This window comes from Pipra filicauda, unplaced genomic scaffold (genome assembly GCF_003945595.2).
Source record: "Pipra filicauda isolate LSUMZ 115617 unplaced genomic scaffold, ASM394559v2 scaffold211_size2331000_pilon, whole genome shotgun sequence".
Taxonomy (NCBI): domain Eukaryota; kingdom Metazoa; phylum Chordata; class Aves; order Passeriformes; family Pipridae; genus Pipra; species Pipra filicauda.
In genome coordinates this window covers 955734-976522 of record NW_024104323.1, presented here as the reverse complement: position 1 = coordinate 976522, position 20789 = coordinate 955734, and the positions used below count along the sequence as shown (strand labels likewise).

General features: G+C 41.9%; 1 protein-coding gene across 1 annotated transcript in view; it reads right to left on the bottom strand.

Moving 5' to 3' along the window:
* Positions 1 to 483: 483 nt before the first annotated feature.
* ULK2 (unc-51 like autophagy activating kinase 2) overlaps positions 484 to 20789 on the bottom strand; it is a 38036-nt gene continuing 17730 nt past the window's right edge. The window contains exons 11-28 of the mRNA XM_027743540.2: positions 19298 to 19348; positions 18838 to 18926; positions 17922 to 18093; positions 16968 to 17028; positions 16633 to 16725; positions 13476 to 13613; positions 12292 to 12437; positions 11981 to 12061; positions 8996 to 9282; positions 8664 to 8857; positions 8045 to 8154; positions 7325 to 7477; positions 6411 to 6619; positions 4994 to 5172; positions 3945 to 4063; positions 3424 to 3581; positions 2408 to 2543; positions 484 to 2321 (exon numbers count right to left, since the gene is read on the bottom strand). Coding sequence (XP_027599341.1) covers positions 2254 to 2321; positions 2408 to 2543; positions 3424 to 3581; positions 3945 to 4063; positions 4994 to 5172; positions 6411 to 6619; positions 7325 to 7477; positions 8045 to 8154; positions 8664 to 8857; positions 8996 to 9282; positions 11981 to 12061; positions 12292 to 12437; positions 13476 to 13613; positions 16633 to 16725; positions 16968 to 17028; positions 17922 to 18093; positions 18838 to 18926; positions 19298 to 19348 — 2444 coding nt within the window. The 3' untranslated portion in view covers positions 484 to 2253. The remainder of the gene's footprint in view (positions 2322 to 2407; positions 2544 to 3423; positions 3582 to 3944; positions 4064 to 4993; positions 5173 to 6410; positions 6620 to 7324; positions 7478 to 8044; positions 8155 to 8663; positions 8858 to 8995; positions 9283 to 11980; positions 12062 to 12291; positions 12438 to 13475; positions 13614 to 16632; positions 16726 to 16967; positions 17029 to 17921; positions 18094 to 18837; positions 18927 to 19297; positions 19349 to 20789) is intronic.

The following is a 20789-nucleotide window of genomic DNA, read 5'->3' as shown; positions in this document are numbered from 1 at the left end:
CCACTCAGCTGGGGAGAGGGTATCAGCTCTAAGGTGAACAAAGCCCATTTTTGGTAAGCTGTGGATAGAAATTGTAACTTCCTGCCAGCTTTTGCCAATTAGCTCTGTATAGGCTGTTCTGGCAGCCCAGACAGCTCCTCTTTGCTAGAGGCAACAAATAAGCACCTTGTTGAAAGAACATACAGCTGTTACCCAGGATCCTACCCAGCATTTTCGTTTTCAAGCCCAAGTTAAGAAAAAAAAATAATTAAAAAAGAAAGAAGCAGGGTAAATTCTTTTCCTAAAGCCAGGGAAAACAAACTCAGGGACACTCTGTGCCAGAGCTACCCAGAGATAAGGAACTCAAGGATGCTGCCCCATCCTGCCCTGGTGGCAGCTCCAGTTGCTGAGGGGAACATTCAGCAACTGGTTTAACCAGCCAAGTACAGACTGTTCTCCCTGAATTTAACACCGTTGGTTACAGAGACACAGAAACTCAAGTTGTACCATAGAAACACTTCTAGTGTCAGTATTTATTTTTACCTTAATATACATTTATACAGGCCATAATAAAAAGGCTATTACGCAACAGTTCAGTGAGTTATTACCTAGTTCCAAGAATAATGCATGCAATTACAAAGGAGAGGTAGAAACACCGTATTAAAGACCTAAAAATACAAACATTATATAAACAAACACTTTCAAATTAACTGTTGGAATTTCATACAGATAAATAAGGTAAAAAGTACATTACTCTGTCAAAGTAAAGGAAACACATGGTTATCCGAACACTGAAACAATATTTTGATGTGTAAGCCCTGTACAACTTTGTCAAATAGTTCAGACCACTGTGTTTAAGAGGATTAAAATGATTTTGTCCTGGAGAATGGTTTATTCAAGTATTCAAGCAGTTGAGTAACAAAAAAGTCCCAAAAATAAAGTATAGGAACCATTTCCAGAGAAGCTGATCTGCCTAAATACTTTGCAAATCGCTGACCTGATGATCTCATGGGATGCTTGAAATGATAATGCCTATAAGGCGAAATGAAGCTTCCCACCTCTCCCCCAAAATGCACACAAAATAATCCTGATTTTTCACACACTCTATGTAGAGATTCTACATCAATTTATCAGCATCTCAAACCGCAACATTATTTTCTGGGTAATTTTTTTTTTGCATGGTTCCTTGCAGAACCTTTCAGTTTACAGTATTTATTGTAATACTGCCCGAGAAACAAACTACAGAGAACTGTCATTACACCCCTAAAGACTGCAGGCATTAATGCACATTTTGCATGCACAACAAAAGATGCAACCAAATCTATATAAAAGCAAACAACCAGCAACTCAACATTGCTATTACTGAGAAAGTCCAGAGCAGTAGTTACTCAAGTATTAGACAAATAGGTATAAAATGGAAAGGTTCACATGAATACAAGTTTTTACAGTTTGTTTGAAAGTCTTCTAGAAGCTACATTTGAAATTCTGAAAAGAATTTTATGTACACTGAAATGAAATTCAGCCAAGTCCATTGTGCCTTCTTTCTCTAAATTATTTTTTAATATAGTTCTTCAAAAATGAATATACAGTTGCTTTAGTAAATTAGTGCAAAACAAAATATTTTGGAAGAAGATCATCAAATTGTATCCACATCAGCTGAAAACCCCCTGGGGATTCTGCACAGATGGAGAGAATTTCTTCCATCACCACCTTTCCCCCGTGTAAGAGTGCGCTCTTTCCATCCCTTCATATCACAACCTGAGCCATGTTTACAACAGGTGAGCTCCAATACAAGGCAGCTTAGCCCCAAAAGCTTCAAGCAGCACTTGCACATGGTTAGGGTTTCCCAAATTCACTCAGCCACATTTTACTGACAGCTTAAAAACCTCTCGAGGGAATCTTCTGAGGGAAGTGTCTTTTTGTACCTGACGCAGAAGGATCCACTCTCTTAAAAACCTCATGAGGAAAAAAAGACAAACCCTGATCGTTCAAGTTCAAAGCACACGTACAAGGATCAGTTTGAAATGTGAAGAGAGATTCTTTTAAATTCTGTTGCTAGGAAGGAAAAGGAGCTGCTGGATCGGTAAGGCAAGTGTACTTTTGGAATTTCTCCTCTTTGAAATATGCTGCTGTTTCTTTGGTAGTCACCACAGAAATGTAAGAATCATCTTCCACATGGGGCAGAACAAGGACAACAATGAAGCTGTAGTGAAAAAAGTGCAGTATCACTGATGTGGTCCCTTATGTTCACACCATCTGGTCCTCAGGATATTCCTACTGCTCGTACACAGCCACTGTGCTGTAGCAGAGTGCGGAAAGCCTTCGCTCGATGCTGGATTTATCTGCAGAGAGAGGGACACAACAGGTGATGACCAGTGTTGTTTTACAATCAACTCCATGTAATTGTCAGTGTTCAACATGAACTTACACTTGTGTACATTTTCTATATCTGCAGGGTCTTGCAGTATTTTAGTCAGTCCCTCCAGCAGCAAGGCTGCCTTGTGGTATCGATATGTGATATCTTCAGTTTGCTGAAACATCTCATCCAGAGCCGCCGACTGCACCTGGAATCAGTCAGGAGGTTCAGTTGCATGAACTGCATTAGGCAAGTGATGAAATGAAAAATTTGGAATTGATGTCCGTAGGAAAATATTTCTGAGCCTTAATTTAGCTTAATTTAACTGAGACAACAAAATTAAGTAGGAACTACACGGTCTTTATGGTCCTTTCCAACCCAAGACTTTCTGTGATTCCAAGTCTGAGAGGCTATAGCACCTGTGCTGTGTTAACTGAGAATATTCTGCACATAAAAGCTATGAAAGCACTTTTTGATCTTTTGTGTTGCCATGTGTTACAACAACAAATGAATAAATATGCTCGTTCTTATACCTATGTTCTCTTGTAAAGAAGCCAAATTAACCGTGCACAACTACACCGTTATCAGGGTTAAGCACAGTATTTGCCAGAGTCTTTTGTGTGACACTGATGTTAAAAAGAATTCCCTCTCCTCCAAAAAACAGTTAAAGTTTCCTGTACAGTCACTGCACCTGCAGACAGAAATATCAAGTAATGAAAAAGCTTCCACATGTTTGCTACTATTTTTGCTCTGTATGAACAGACTGATGTTCAGATTGATTGAAGCTACTCCTATGCTTTAGTGAGCCTTCCTGGGTGAGACTTGAGCACACAGGGCTGTGTGGTTTAGGAGTTTATTTCCTAGTGCTTATGTTCCAAATGTGCTGATGTAGGGGAAACATCCCTGTGGAACAGTATCTGCCAGGAACTTTAGCCACAGTTAAGGCAGGGCAGGAAAGAGAACGAAACACTAACAAAAATTACCATAAACAGAATTCTGGAAACATACATTCTGTTTTCTGGTTAGGTGGAAGAGGGATGTGAGAGGATGAAACAATTCCTATAGTTTAGGTAAAATGAGTGACCTACCATTTCCACAGCACAGCTGTAGATGAGTTTCTCTGCAGTTACACTGTTGATTTCATCAATGAACCTTTGCTTGTCCGAAAAGAAGCGATTCAGCTTTTCAGTCAGCTTCTTGCACATGCCAATACAGAATTTGTATCTCTCGTTGAGGCTTTTCACAACTGGAAGAAAGGTAAGAAGAAATTAAAAAAAACCAAACCAAACCAACAACATAGCCTAAGTTCAGCTTTACTCAGCACTGCCAAAGTAAATTTGTTTAAACTTGTGCTTTTAATGTTTATTTACTCCACCCCTTCTATGACTTGACTATATATCAAATAACTTCCATTTCAAGTTAATAACTGCCCATTCCCTAACAGTTTCTGGCTGCATCTTTGTTTACTATCAGAATTGTGCAATTGTACATATCTTCAGTTCTCTCGTACAGAAGAAAAACACACAAATGTTGCAACTGAAACTTTTCTGAGTGATGTATCAGCAAAGAAAATTCACAAGCAAAGCAAATCAGATGATGTTGCATCTACCTTGCTTAACAGCAGTGGATGGGTTCAGTTTCCCCGATTTGACCTGTGCTTTGGCAAGATGCAGAGAAGATGCCAGTAACTGGGCAGCTTTCATATACAACACCAGCTGCTCCACTTGTCTAGGGAGAGGGAGGAAAAAAAAATAATAACTATGCATCAAAACACCTTTCTGGAACACATTTGAGCCATAGGCAGACACCACTTTTTAATCACAACCCTCCACAGGACCCAGCAACAGCAGGAAAGGAAGACAGATGTTTAAAATGCAACTCCACCCCTCCCCTCCCTTCCCTTCACAAACACTCTGTCACGGGTTGAGGGGACATCTGCTCATCTAGTAGCTGCAGTAGCAAATACAAACTGCTTTACTGCAGACATTTTAAAAAGCAACACTTATTTGTGGGGACTCAGTGCCTGAGGTCAGCATCTCACCACAAGTGACTGGGTGTACTTTTCTCACAGTGTCATTTCCTATGCCCCTGGAATTCTCAGTTGTGAAAAGCAAACACTTTGCAAGGTTTTTTTGGTGGGTTTTATTTTATTTTTTTTCAGGAAGAAGGCAGGAAGTGGAACTGCCCTTTCTCACCACTCCAAATTTCTCGTATGTCTCCTTGCTTTTGATTTTGTGTTAAGGCTGTTGTTCAACTGAAAAAACAGTGAAATTTGGACACTCCTTCCCCCTTCCCAACCTCCACCTCAGTCCTACTGCTTCAGTCAACAGGAAGGGATGAGGGCTCAGATCTGACAGAAGCTGGTGCACAAGTTTCTACGCTTAGAAAGGCACTGCTGCACCTCCAACCTGAACTCCTCACCACTTTCCCCAGCCTATGTGGCAGACCAGAAAACACTGATCATTTATTTGTCTGCTAGCAAACATCTCCCTGTCATTTGCTGTTTTCTGATCTGTCTTCAGCTGTTAAAAAATTTGTTCCTATAAAGATTCTACACAGCAAATCAAGCGCCCCCAACAAAAAGGGCACGGTTTCAACACACATTTGATGTGTTCAGTCTTGGCTAATTCTCCTGATCCTGTCTGACCACATACTCACCCCCACTCTTTGCTGAGCTGGCTGATCTGATCAACAACGATGCTCTCTTGGATTTGGTACAGCGACACAGCAGAAGTGCACAGGTCTGGGTTTCCTCCCCGCACTGCCGTCAGATCCAGAACACATTCTGTAAATGTCAGCATCATGTTTAGATGACGCAGTGTGTCTGTGTGTTCTCTCTGCCAGAGGGGGAGATGACAACAGTTTAACCATTGTAAGCCACCAGGCACGGTTAAAACTCCTGCTAATCATTTGAGGATTTATTGCTATGCCAGTTCTGTGCAGAAATCACATCGTGGTAGAGGCAGCACTGAGGACTGCAGGACCAAATGGGTCCAATCAGACCAACAGATTCTCTCTCTGCTAATGAATTCAAGATACTGTAGCTTATACTTAAGATTCTTTCAACAAAGCCAAAGGAACTGGTACATGGAGTTCTATGTTTGTTGAAACCTGAAGAACTAAAGGAACCAAAGTGGACATCTCAGCAACACAAAAGTATGCTTGGCACTTGTATGAGGAGCCAGGAGTAACATTTGTCTTTTATTATATAATAGACTTGATAACTACAAAAGAACCAAGCTTCATACTTAATCTCCTTCACTCTAATTTACAATTAGTTCTAAAATTATATTGTGTAAAAAGGTGGCTGTTGCCAAAGTTTACTGTTTAGACTAAACAATTCCAACTGGAGCTAACAACTCATTCCTGCTTGGTGAGTAAAGCTGACACTACATGCGCAGTCTCTGCTCAAAAAAAAGTTAGCCTTCAAAACTAACCAAACATATCTTAGCAATATTTATAAGACTTTCATTAATAATGTAGGTCTAAATACATTTTAAACTCCATCTGTGGGAAGAATACAACATACTGCCTATATAACATATAGATTAGATCATACAGAGACCCAAACACCTTCCAGCAAGATGTGAATCAGAAAACAGAACAGCAATCTGTCTTGAGAAATGTACAGCCCAAGGATAGTGTTCTGGTGACAGACCACCCCAATTTGTGTTTTTAAAGTGTCACTCCCCCACACATTTTAAGAAATGTAGGACATTCTTCCCACAAGTAGGATTTAACGTCATCCCCTGACTGTGAAGAATCATTTAAATGCTCAGAGGGGCGTTGCTACTGTCAGCACCCACGTCCAGAGAGCTGGCATTAAACAGAGGCTCTGGTGGACAAAAGCAGCCATGTTCCTCTGGTTACCTGCTCAAACATATGAAACACCAGGAACAACTACCACAGAGAAACTGGCCACAACTGATACAGGAATATTTTCAAGATCTTAAAACGGGAACAGGCGAGACAGCGAAGTGGAAACTATGGAGTGCACGGAGCAGTCCTGGTTTTGCCACATCTCTGTCTTAGCAACATTATACGTTATAAAACATTAAATTATTTTTATCTATACCTCCATTAAGGTTTCCTCAGGCAACTCTGGAGCTTCAAAAGTGATAAAGCCCTCTAGGCTGGGAGGCGAAGTACCATAAGGCATGTACTTCAGACTCGGAGCCGCCTCGGCCCCCGGAGGAGAAGAGCCCATATAAATACCAGGAGGAGAGCCCATATATACACGGCCACTAGTGGAGCAGAGGGACCCTCCAGAACTGTTTGATCCAACTACAAGAAAAATAACACACAGATTCAGTCTAAAAGGCTGTCCCACAGGATGACAGCAAGTGACAGATCAGGAGTCATCCCAGATTCCCCTTGGGAGGCTCTCCTCGTTGCTCCTTGCATTGCTCTGTAGAGAATGCAAAGGCTACCCCATAAGCAACTGTGACAACTCGTAACACAGATTCTGGGATAGGGCTGACAAGGGTTACAAGGCAGAGAGCCCAACAGTGCAGCCCAAAGGTTGTGCTGTAGGTCACAACAGCACATTGCTGCAGAGTTCTGCTCACTCTGAGCACATGAAGGCCTTAACCTTGAGATCCTTCATATTTGGCAGCACAGCTGACACATGCCAAAATGCAGTCAGCTCCCACCCTTTGTGTGCTGTCTTGGGGACAATGCACAGAAGCAGCCGAAACTCAGAATTCTAATTTTTCCTCTCCACCTTTGTCACAGTTTATACTCCCTGTGGTGGAGTAAAGCTGTGGACACAGGAGGTTACACACTGCTGTACTGTAAATCTGTGCACCTGACCCTCTTTAGGAGGGGAAAGGCAGAAACCATCTGATATTAATCTCCACTTTACAGAGCACTTTTACTGTATGGCTTGGAGGACCTGTGCAAGGCAGCAATCAGCTTACCAGCCCAAGAAGTGGACAAGCCTAAATGCTGTGTTTGAGAACAGTCCACAGCTGTCAGGGAAAGCCTTACCTGAGGTGGTTCTTGTTCTGAGGACCATATGGGTGCAGGTAGGAGGGGTGGCACTGCTGGGAGGGGACCCCACAGTAAACATGACAGCCCGAGAACTTGCCCCGCTTCCCATGGATGGAGTGGCCATTGCAATTCCATAGGCTCCTGCTGGAGCTGGAAGAGAAGATTTCAGCAAGTTAGCCCCTATTACATGTAATCACACCAATGAGTAATTATATGCAGCAAATTGGAGCACTGCAACACAACACGGTTTGATGTAGATCCAAGACTAGTTAAAATTTCTGACAGGAAATAAAAGAAGCTGAGTGGATATTCTTGGTGATACACAAGAATAGTCAAGTTTACAGTTTAAAAAAAAGATGCAGAATTACATAAACTGGCTTTCCTATGAAATCAGAGTGGAATTAAGAAATGAAACAACCACAAATATTGAAACAAAAATAAAAGTAAATCAGAAAAACACAAACCTCTCCAGCCACTACAGGCAATCGAGATATTTCTGTGTTTAGCACAGAAATAGATATTTTCCTGTCTCAGTTATTTTTAAAGCTATGCTAAAAAAATGGAACAAGTCCCCTAAAGATTAAAAAAAGCCTTCTGTGCTGATGCTAAAAATTGTCAGAACCAGTCACTGAAGTTGGAAGCAGAACTGTATCTAGTTGGCACTCCATAAAAACCCGAGCACCTAAGACAGCTTGGATATATCCCTCTGATCCTCACCTGTATCCATTGGCCGCTCTGTATTCAGGCTGTCTGTACTGCCCTGGTATAGCTGGCCCCCAAGGGTAGTCTTTACCTGTTGATCTGACAGCTTCCCAGTACTAACAGACCTGGATAGGAAAAAATAAAAATTCCCAAAAAGTCATTCAGTAAGATCATCCAACTTGCAACTAAGGATGACTTTCAGATTCTTAGTACCATAGAGAATTTTTCAACAGAAGTAGAGCAAGTATTGAACTCTTGCTGTTTATCATGGATCTACTAAAATAGAGCTAACCACAAAAACAAAGAGACCTTTTTCTCTTAAAAACTTACGTTGCAAATTTTGCCGTAGATATTTTCAAGCAAAAAACTGGACAGGCTTTATACAGAGGCAATGAAATTCCAGATTCACACAATCAAAACAAAAGGGAAGCAGACAGCAACACAAAGTGCTGCAGGAAGTCCCTGCTATATTTATAACCCAGTACAAAATGTTTCTGTAGCACACAGCAAACCTCAGCACCCCCTCTCAGCTCACTGTCTGCACCTCGTCCCCTCCGAGTCGCCGCGTGCAGTGCGCGTTCTTCTGCCCAGCTACCCCCCCAGCGTGCCAGGTTACAAACACTGTGGTGCCCACCTGCCGAAGGTAGTTTTGCTGTGCTGTTCTCCTGCCTGTTTGTCAGCTCCCTGGGTCGAGTGGAAGTGTGTGAAATCTCTTGGGTCAGCGATATCTTTAGGCTGCAGCGGGGTTTCGGCCAAGCCCTGGCGATTCGCCAGGGCCAGCAAGTTCGAGGACGCTTGAGTTTTAGGTATTTTGAAAGGAGCTGTTGCCTTAAAGAATCAAGAGCAAGAACACCAAACATCAAGAACAAATACCCCCAAAGTTGGAACCCCAAAATATTCTCGGGAATGGTTTAAGGCAGTGTGTTACCACTTCACACTTGACTGACAACAGCAAACTTAACAAACCTTGGTGGGAGAGCCGATGATCGTTGGTAGTGGGGTTTTGAACAGCCAGTCTGAGCTCCTGGGTGAGGATCCCATGTGTTTGGTAGGTGATGTTCCCAGGCTACCTGGCCTGCTTGGTTGGGGAGAATGGCTGTATCCATACCCAGCATAGGATGGGCACACTGGGTCCGAGTGCTGCTTTCTGAGCTTCTGCTTGTTTTGGTAAATATCTGTGAGAGTAGGAGCACTCTGCAACCTCGCTCCCATCAGAAGTGACTGTGGAGATTGAGAAGGCGGTATTGGAGAACCTGTGGGGATGAGAAACAAAGTAAAATTCTGCTTACAGTGCTTGGAAAATGTACTGATAAAGCCCAAAATTCCAGAGAACAACATTAAACTGAAAGGAGTTGCAGTTGGGACTGCAAATATTGAGATGTGTTTGATCATTAGCTCACTAGATGGCAAGGAGACTGGATTTAGCCCATGGATTATTTAGACTAAGGCTACAGTACACTGATGAGAAGTTTAAGCTGCCAAATAGGCAAGATTTCAGGGTGACAGCTGTACTGGCAGCTGCAATACATCTGGCAACCTGCATCAAGACAAATAACGTGGTTGGATTCAGCAGGAATGGCATAACCAACACTGAAATTCCAAGTGCAGCAGCCAAGACTCTTGGTTGAATAGATGTTCTCAAGCCCTGGAATGATATTCTTGCAAACAAGTGCATGAATACAACATTGCATGTTAATGACTTGTTTTGTGTGCAACGACTTCATTTGCAGACACAAAGGCAGTTCATGTTCCTGCAGGAAAACTGGGTACTAAAGAGAATCAAAATATCCAGATGGAACAGTTTGGGATCACTGCTTTGGACAGTCATTTGCTTTTTAGTCTGTCAGACTTTTTCAAAAGCTTGCAAAGGAAGCCCACACTTAGGTAGGAGTGCGAAGTTTCTCCTACAGCAAATGGAAATGGAAGAGCTGCAAGTTGTCATTTAATCAGAGGGCTTTGGGGAAATATCTCTTATAAACATCTCACCTACTCAAAGGTGCCCTTCCTCTTTCAAAATAAGGAACCTGAAATGTGATGAAACAGTCTGTTCCTTGCATATGTTTTTATGTCTCATGATAAGGAATTGGGCAGGGTTACAAATAGTACATAATACTTCAGCTTTATTGCCACAGCTTCCAAGAGAAAATGCCTGTCTGTGGCCTCAAAGAACTGACAATTTCACTCATGCTTTAAAAAAAAAAAAAAAGAAAGAAAGAAAGAAAGAAACAGGACAAAACTGAAAATGAATCATAAAACTAGAGAGGGTTTTTAAAAGCTGGCCATGACAATCTTCTGAGATAAGCTCCATTTCATAAATGTATGGTCCAAAAAACCATCACAAACTTCTTGCAGTTTGCTCAGTGAAGTGCCCAGCTGTTAAGACACCTCTTTGAACCTTCTCAAGCCTATGCTTTTGCTAGTTAGGTTTTGAATATGAGCTACTTTGTCTTGATTTCATTCCACCCCATTAAGCAGAATGTTTTAGAACAGCCTGTCTGCCTGCAGCTCTAGCAGAGGGATTGAGTCTAGTTCTCATTAACTTTCCAGCCAAGAATTTGCTTGTCTGAAATCCCTCTGCTCATCTGTCTCACAGCACTGACAGCCCTCACCTGTCGTTTCAGAATAAGTCTTAAACCTCACTGGTTACTGTTCTAGTGCTGTTGCCACCCCAGGGAAAGCTTCTGAATCAGAAGTGTGTCCTCTGCTGCCACTGGCAGCAAGAACAGCTCAATTAGTTCAGAAGCTACATTACAACAGAATCTTCAGTCCTTAGAAAAGTCCCAGCATAGATGACCTCACCTCACCCAAAGCAGAAGACTGCTTCCCATACCCACTTAAGTGCTGAGAAACAGGCTCGCTGCCATTTGTGGTATTTTACAAATAGAAATACCATGGCAGTCATCTGAAACAAAGAAACAAAATCAAGGAAAAGAATGCAGAAAACATGTGAAGAAATGAAACATTAAAAACCCTTACAGCCATGAAGGCAGTGCTGTGGTATGTTACAAGTACAAGTCAGTTTGATACTGGCAAAAGGCACTAGACCAAGAGCCCTACAAAATTCTATCCAAAGAAAAGTTGCAACAAGAAAGCCATACACAGGGCTTTGTATACACACACCCTTTTCACTTTTTAAGAAAAGATACTATTTCAAATCTAAGGATCCACTCATTCCTTTTGTTGAGCCTGCCAATGGCATAGCAATTATGAAGGCACATCATAGAACTTATTCCAACTTACTCCAAGAAATGAAGGCTCTATCATCTCCAGATGATTTTGGAAAGTGTTTAAATAGGGGAAAGACTCACCATTTCAACATCACATCTTAGAAAGTCAAAGAAGAAAATGCACCCAAAATGTGCACAGAGCAAAAGAATATGTTGCTGAATTGCATATTCTTTTGCCCGATCCTTCTGGCATTACAGTGCAATTCCATCTTTAACAATCTCAGAACATCTCCAAGTTCTATTTCTTCCTGATCTTTTTTTTCCTGCTGGCATGCCATCATAATTTATGACTTGCAAAGCTCAGTGACTGCTTAGCAACACTAACACCAGATCCCAGCTGACTTCCTAAAGGAATGATGAAAACGTGTTGCACGCTGTACACTGGCAGCTCTTCCTCCCTTTTCTGAGAACTGGCATGACAGAGCTGGTCTATCAAGACCAGATTCTGAGAAGCACTTTACTACCATTCATTATAAACCATCCCTGTTTAAACACAGGCTTCATTAGAGTTGCTTTCTCATTCTGAGAAAAAGAAACTTCAGTCGCTCTCTTACTGAGTAGGGAATTAGTTGTGGGGAAAGGTGTCACACAGTCCACAACTGGGGCACCACTAACTCAGTGTCTCCTATTAACCTTACTAATGTGTGTTGGCTGTCCTTCCTCTTCACGAGACACTCTAGCAGCTCTATCAAAATAGTACTGGTTGCATTTTCCAGTCACCCACCTGAGAAGTTTCTACTCCTTGATTCATGTCCTTGAAGCTGTCCACAACAACAGTGTCCAAGCTGCTCAGGTATGGTTCCAACTATGCAAACAAAACCAAAATGTGAATTTACACTTTATACTTCACCTACATGTGAAGGTAAAGCAAGTGAAAACCTAGTTAGTTTACTACTGTAATTTAACAGAAATTATTTCTGCACACATGACCTAGTTGGGCAGATTGTGGTTGAAGGTCATCTCAAGCAAGATGGAGCATTCTGAATTGCTGTTCCAGATAAAGCTTTACTAATTGCTAAGAATTTATGGGCTTACCTAGTGGTGAAGGAGAATATGGCCTGGAAGATCCTGTGGATAACCTGCGCCCAACCCCCTGGGCAGTGTCAGCTGGCACTGGAGAGCACGAGCCCATCTTCATGAACCCCATTGGGCTGGTGTTGGAGCGTCTCACAACTCCAGCTCTGCAAGGTGAAAAGAATGGTTACACACACTGTGGTAACTGGGTCCTTGAGACAAGCTTCAGAATCCCCTGAGGAGAATGGTCAGTTAAAGAAAATACATTTAAAAGAGGAAGCTTAGATGTTGAAGCTTATTAACCTAATAACTTAAGCTAAGCTTCCTGTAATGAAAATAATCGAGTTTTAATTCCTTTTGTTCAGATAGACTTTTTAACTTTCAGTGCCATAATAATGTGTTAACTAGAGAACATTAAAACAGTACACTCTAAACTTGATCATCAAATTTTTAATTTCACAATCAAGTGAAATGTATTGCTGCAAATGCCAATTTTTAAATCAGCAAAGATCCTGACAAAGTTTTCATATTGGGTCTGGGGTACAGGTCAGAGAACTGTACATGGAACAAACTGAAAACAGATTGTTTAAGGGAAAGGCCTTTCCCTGAGAGTAGCAACTATCATAAAATCGGAGATCCTGAATAAAAATGCAAGAAACTCTGGGGTTTGTTTTTGTAAAGATCTCCAGAGTTCTGAGTAGCCTGTTTATGGGACTTTGACCTTCACCATCCCGACCCTGTAGACCACAAGGCAGAGAATAAGCCTGGCTCACTAGAGCTTTGTAACAAAACAAGCTGGCTAACTGGCATGCCAAAAAATGTTTCCTTGATATTCTACAGAACAAAGCATTCATCTCATCATTACATGTGTGAAAACAAAACATAACTTATTGCTGACATTCTAATTTATGATGTAATGCCATGCAATGCACAAAGAGAAATAAAAAAGCAAGACTTCATCTTTTTACCTTCTTGTTTTGTATTTGAGCGAAAGAACAAGCTCATTTTGTTTTCATGGCATATTTCGAGTACCCATCCAACAATCTTGAGATTGTGAAGGACTATTATTTGTTATCATTGAAACGTCTCTTTGGTGTGTTTTTGTGCAGAAAAAAAAAATTACATCAGCAAGAAGGCACGGACATCTGCCAGGGCAGAGACACAAACCAGAACCAAGAGGAAGGAGTTAAAAAGCCCAGACTGACCTCGGTGATCCGTGGGGGTTGGACACGGGGCTGGCAGTAGAGGAGAGGTTCTGCTCTATGCGCTGGTAATTCCGGAGCTGGGTGGGAACCGGGATAGGCGCCGTCTCGCTGCGGGGGGACACCGAAGGCTGACAGTGCCTGAAGTTGGAAGGGGTGGGGACAGGAGATGAATACAGGCAGACAGGTCTCTCTCAGAATCGTACCACTGTAGAAATCTCAAGAAAATCTAGGAAACAGGCAAACAAACTCCTTCTGCGCTCCCTGGGTGCGCTGTGATCTCGGCTTGTCCTAAATACTGCGCTGCAGTACCGCGCGGAGGAAGATCAGGAACTGTTCACTACCACCTGCCTCTCCCACACTGGCTGGGATCAGACGGAGCTGGGAGTGCAGGGCTGGAACCCTCCGTCACGCACCACAGCGATCCCCAGATCCCTCTGACTTCCTGCCAGCTCCGCTCTGTGTTTACCACACTTCAAAATAGCGTTCTAGGAAAACCCACTGCGCCAGGAACAGGAAGTTCAGCAGCAGGGCTGGAATGTGGACAAAAGCCACTAAAGCACAGCGAGAGATATCCCCAGAGACACCGTGAACTTGTGAAAGGAAAACACGTTATGTAACCGAGCCCTGACAAAAGGGCCAAAACCACACACCTGAACATTAATCCACTGACTCCAAGTGCAGATCAGCACAACCCAAGTTCAGCTGCAGTGTCAGTGACCGGGATCACCTCAGTGTGCTGCCTGATAAGGGGCTCGAACCGCTGCATGTAATCAGTTACCAACAGTTTTAAAGGAAGACAGAATTCAATGGAAAGAATTTCAGACAAATAGGCTTTTTCAAAGATAATCAGTTTAGTATCTGGTCCTTTATTGACCGTGTCTTCAAAGAAAAAGTACATATTCTTCGAAGAAATGTGAAAAAATTCTAGAAGACAAGCAGTTACAGCACTCACCACACGGCTACAGCTGAACAGAAATCTGGGTTTCTGACTCTATTTGTCCTATTCTTTTTGCTACCTCTAAGAATGAAATATTACTTCCTAATATGCACAGAACTTCCTTAGCAAAAGAAAGGTTGTCCTTCTATTGCCACCCAGTTTCTGGATACCACAGAGCAATTTGGAAGTGGGCTGTGGGCACACAGTCAGCAGAAAGCCTGAAAGCTTCCAGGCAAGGAGAAGGTCTCACAAGTGGAAACCACATGAAGGCTGTGGGCAACCTGCCATGACTAACACAGCACACTGAGGGTGCACAGGGAAGCTCCCAAGGCTGGACCCCCAGGAGAGGGGAACCAGATGTCAATTAAAGTGTGGCGGTGACACTGAGGAGACCACGAAGGCGCTTCAACTTTTAAAGACCTCAGCATGGAAAATGCCTTCCCCTGCTCTCCCACAGCCCTGCAGGTATGTCCAAGCAAGCTCCTGAGCCGTGAGCTGACTGGAGGCAGCAGTGCTGGGAGGCACAGCCCCATCAGGGCTCTCCAGCTCAGGCCCAAAGCTCAGCTCTGGTCAGGCATCCTCCAGTCTGATGTGGTTTGTTACCAGTTAGAGAAAATGCAATACAGATGTGTGCAGAGCTGCATGCAAATCTTGTTTCTCTGAGATCCAGAGAATAAAATTAGCAATAAACCACAGGAGAGTGAACCACCCCGACCTACTCTGCCCGTTCTGGCTGGAGACTGAGAAGTGCAACAGCTTCTTCTGTGTGACATAAAGCAGCATAACTATGAGTACAATTCACTCAGTTTGATCAGCTAACCAGAAAAATTCACCATTTCACAGGTCATAACCTTTTGTAAAAAAAAAAAAAGAAAAAATCCCCAAGCCACAAAAACAATGAAAGAACCCTCCTCAGGAAATAAAAAACCAAAACCCCAAACTAAACTCTGCTTTCTTCAGACCATGCCCCAAGTAGCCCTGAATTCAGTTACTGAATTTACTCAACCAATAATTAAATCAAACTATTATAGTACAAACACAGAGTGTGAACAGTAGGCACCTGTTTCCAATCACGTGACCATTTAGCTCTTAACTTACTAATGTACAGATAACATAACTGGCATATTTTCATAAAACCTGTAACTCTTCAAACTCTGCCTGACACAATGTAAAATAGGATATTACAGTGTACTTACAATACACTGTACATGGCCAATTCAGAGCAAATGGATCTTCACAAGCCCCATTATCTGCCCTTAAACATGAACAGCAAGACTAAAAGCTGTACTGGCAGCCCCGTGTCAGCAGATTTCACAAACTGCACAAAGATCAGCACAAAGTAGCAAACTTTTCTTGTGACAAGCATTTCTAAACAAATAATGCTGACTTGCAGCCCTCTAGTATTGGCATAAGCCAAAAATACACCCAACATAATCACTTTATTCCCCAGTTAGCCACTCATCCTGCCTCTGTTTGTACTGAAAACATTATGAAATTCATCACTTGATCAAATGACACATCTAACCCTTCTGTTTAGATATTACATGAGTAGTTAAACACCATGATCAAGCTTTACATTTTCCAATATAACGCAGGAAAGAGTCCAGGCACCACTGATGAAAATCAGTTCTATGTCAAGCAAGCAGAAACTTAAGCCCACAGTCATGTGGAAGAAAGGGCACTAATTACCAGTCCTGCTGATGGAAAACCTGCAGTGTATGTTTAGCTCTTTCATGTGACTTCTTTGGTATCTTGTGAGACACAAATACGAAGTTCACAGTAATCACTTCACAAAAGCCACACCCAGTGACCAGAGACAAGCCAAGCCAGCCACGAGACACAAATCCACAGCAATCTGGGCTTTCGAAGTTCCTCTTCTCTTACAACTACTTCTTAAAATACATCTGCATTCAACATTTGGACTCACTAAACAAAGACTGTGCTGTGCTTCATACCAGAAGACAAGTCAGTTATGTCTCTCAAGTTTCTGCTTTTAAACAGCTCAAAATTTAAACAAACTCTCTTTCCTTAAGGAAATCTTTTGGGGATGCACCAGAGATTGCATGAAATGTAGAGAGCCTGAAAAAAAAGAGGTCTGGCTTCTACTTCAGTCCAGTTTCCAAGTAGACATCCACAATTAAAAGAAAACAAACAACCCAAAACATTTAGTAGCAGAAAAACCTCTTTAAAGAGGGGAAGTCCTAAGGCTACATCACACACCTGTTGGCTGTACCAGAAGCAGTACTTCGAGAAGAGGCTGAGGATGGTTTCTGTACAGTTCCTGAGCTTCCAGAAATAGTTAATGGTGACTGCCTGCGAAAACGAAAACCACTGTCAAAAGACAGGTCCTCACATCAGAGAAACTCTTTACCTGGAAGCAAAACTTCCTGAATTCGAGCTGTTTAGATATTCACATTAAATTCACCTCGACTTTAAGATAAAGTCCACACAGCTATGAAACCCCGTCACTGCCAAAACCCCAGAAACCCCTTCTGCAGCTGCAGCACCAACTTTAGAACATGAGACTTCTTCTGGAGAAAGCCCAGCACACCTACCCTCCACACATCAAGAACTCGCTGGAAGCCCGCCTGCCAGCTGCTCCCAACGGCATGTCATCTGCAGCAACAGAACACAGGGAAAACCCACGTCAGCAAGCAGAATCTTACCAAAAAATAAACCTCCAGTATCACTGTTGTAGGGGAAAAAAACACAAACGTTTCTGTGAACATACAAAAGTTTTCCACAAACTGTTTTTTGGTGGGAAAATACCTCAAATGTGACCACCAACAGAAACGTAACTGGGGAAGGGAGTTATTTAACAAGTTATTTGGTTGTTTGTTTGTGGGGTTTTGCCACGCTAATTACAATAATTTTGAAATAAAATCCATTGTTTAAGACTACAAGACATCAGCATTGGGATGTTTATAAAAATAGCCCTTCGGGCACTAATTTTAGTCAAATATTTAACACAAGTTGGTGGCACTGTACAGAAATCAGCTGACTTTGTGCAGTTCAGGTTGGGAGGATAATGTAAAATGGGAGTGTGCTACATCCAAGTCTGTCTCTTGTATAAGCTCAGCCTGATGCCCCACCTTGTACATTTATGTTTTTACCTGCACTTGTTTATTATCTAAAGCTGTACAGCATGAGCTGTTCAGTTAGTCTGGAGGAAACAAAGTGCCTGCCTCCACTAAGAGAACCCTTGGGCCTCTTATCAGCAGTTGTTTACAACTGACTCTCTTCTCCTACTGCCAAATCCCAATATTTTCCATGACTTTGAATCACCTCAGTATCTTTGGCATATCTGGCTGTTCAATTGAAGGTGAAAATGTCCCAGATGGACATGCAGTACCAAATAGTTTCCCTCCAAAGAGCAATCAAACTAAAGAAATTAATTTCATTGTGAATTCAGACACATTTAGAGAAGAGAGAGCCAAAAAGTAACAGGACATAAACTTTTGTTATGAGTGGAAATTGGGTTAAAATGTAAAAACAAGGAAGGTTCTTACATGAGTGGTCTGAAGAGATATTGTGTGGGACAAGGACAAAGTCATCTGTGTCACAAGAGGAATTCTTGCTACTGGTACTGGCAGAGTCTTTAGAGACTTGCAGATAGTTAGGAGGACCCAATGGAGGGGAAGACAAATTTTCTTCTTGAATGTGCTGCATGTCTGGCAGAGACTGGAGGGGGTTGGTGAGAAAAAGAAAGTAAGAAAACCACTGTAAATGCAGTGATTCAGAAAGTAGAAATGCTTTTTAACTATGAAGCTTCCAAAGTAAGAATCAACACTAGTTTTGTCAAAAACCAAAACAAAAACAACAAAACCTACCAACCAACCAAAAAAACCCCCCAAATCAGCCTAGACTTTTTTTGAAACATCAAATTTATTTCAGTATTCCAATATTTCAATTTGGACATTTCAAATACTGGATAACCCTGCAGTGTCAATTTAGACAGTCCTATATTGATCAGGCTGTGAGTTTAAACAACTGTGATTTATTCAATCATTCCTGATGGTACAGATGTACCTCTTCCAAACACCACATCAGACTGAAGGCACTGGCTTGTAATAAGGGGCCTTAGCCAAAAAGGCCAATTCAAAATTTATCTGTAACAATCATTACATTGCAAACTATACTAGCATATCTATAGATTTGCTACTCTAGCATTTGATATGTATTTTTGCTTTAACAATAAAGAAAAACAGCAAAAAAACCCCACAGAGTGCAACACAAGAAGCAAGAGAGAACCAAAACGTTGATGGCATTCTAGCAAAAGACAGGGGTATTCCTTGCTCTTTGCTCTTAAAACAAGACAGCTTTACACTGCTCAAGAATTAAAAGACCTAAAAAACTCAGGAACTTTTGTTTAAAACATCACAGAAAGTATTTTCTAGAGATTGTTCTGTACCACAGAGAACTTACTGGGGGGGAAGCAAAGCGGCAGGAGGGGGAGCTACCACAGGAACTGCCAGAGACTGAGCCTGGGTATGTGGGCACTGGTACAGGACAAGCTGGAGGAGGAAAAACCCAGAGGGGGGGGGGGAAAAGATGGGATTAAGATTTTGAAAGGCTGAATTTCAAACAAATTTCCTCACTGCTTCTCATTCATAAACCTTACACAAGTTATAAGCACAGCACATCCTCAGTCACACGAGGGTATTTAAGTTCAGTTGAAACGTCAAAGGAACTTGTAAATAAGTATCACATTTCCATCTGGCACAATACAAGAAAGGATTCAACACTCAGGCTACAATAGAGCACAACAACAGGCAGACTGAGGAAAATGTCTCATAAACACTTAGCGTGATATTTGGCAGATCCTTCTCCCTTCCAGCCCCCAACATTCATCATTTACACAAATAAGTGGAAAACCAAAACTTACATTTTTTGACTGTTGAAACATGATCCAGGAAAGGGTGGTTGAAAAATGCTTCTGTAGAAAAAGAAACAACCACCATTGTGAGTAAATGTACAACTGACAGGATTCACAGACTATATTGCAGAGGGTGATAAATGGTTGCCTTCCCAGAATCAACCTTTCAGAGCCAGAGGGCGAAGAGCTTATAAAAGATTAAAGCCTTCTATGTTATGTGCTGCTATAGTATTTGGAAAGGAAACAAAAATCAATTGAGTAACTTCAAACATCAGTCAGCAAGGCAAATCAGACTTAAGTGCAGTCATCAGATATCCCCCAGTAATTCAGAATCATGTACACAAGAAGCCTTCCTACACTTCCCAGGAAATTATGTTCTCTGTGGTACTAATTCAGTTGCAGTCTGCTCTTCAGAACAGGGAGCATCTTTCACATCAGACACTGAAAGTATCTTCACTTCTGCCTTTCCCAAAGACTGACATTTAGTTTTGAACCCATTAATGCTACACCTCAGGTGGCCAAAAATCACAGCAGAGCAGCAGCCACTCCCCTTCCCACTCCCCAACAGCAGAACACGACCTGTGCAGCCATTTCATGGCATAAAGCAGATTTAAACACCATTTCTTTAACAAGTTCTTCAATTAACTTGCTGCTGTTACAATAGAAACATTTTGCTTTATTTTTGTAAGTGGATATGCTGAGGTACTTCTAACTGAGCATAACCAGTTGGCTACCAGTTCATATGGAAAGTTTTGTTCTACAAGAAGCAGCGTTCAGCCAGTTCAGGGAAATTGAGGGTTGGTGAAATCCAGCTGCTGAGCTTTGTGAACTTTAATGCTCTAACACCCGAGGAAAAACAATGCTGTTCCTCAGGAGTGAGCAATTTGATATTTCTAAAAACTTAAATGAAGAAATAATACATCACAAACATGGGCTGTGAGTAATTGATTCCACTTTGCACTCTGGGTGTGCTGATCCCTACAGTTTCTTCCAACATGGGAAATTCACTGTATCATTTGGGGTAGTGGGAGAAAGCATTTGTGCTTAGAAAGAAAAATAGAAAGCAGAATGGCAGTGATGAAAGTCATGTTTTCCTTGGCTGAGCCACTTCAAGGGCCTCAAAGGGGCTGCTCTGGAATGTGCTTAGCAAAGGGAGTGAAAGGGAGAGTGTGTAACTGAGCCCAGTTGCCTGTTGTTAAAGTAAAAATAGCTTTGGAAATCTTGTTGATCTTCCAGCAATATAAAGTAGAACAGCAGGTGTTGTACAAAAGCTCGGGAACACCTGATCCTCGTGTTAAAAGTTAATAATTACATTGTCCTGGCATTGCAGCTGAATTCCCTCCCTTATCGGGCCGGGGGGAAAGTGTTGCTGAAGGCAGGGGAGATACTTCAGGCCTCAGATTCTTTCTCTGCAGCTATGATAAAACTGCAACAACAAATAGTGCTATTAAATTTAAATAACCATCACGAATATCATGACATATAGATGTAACGAAGAAGA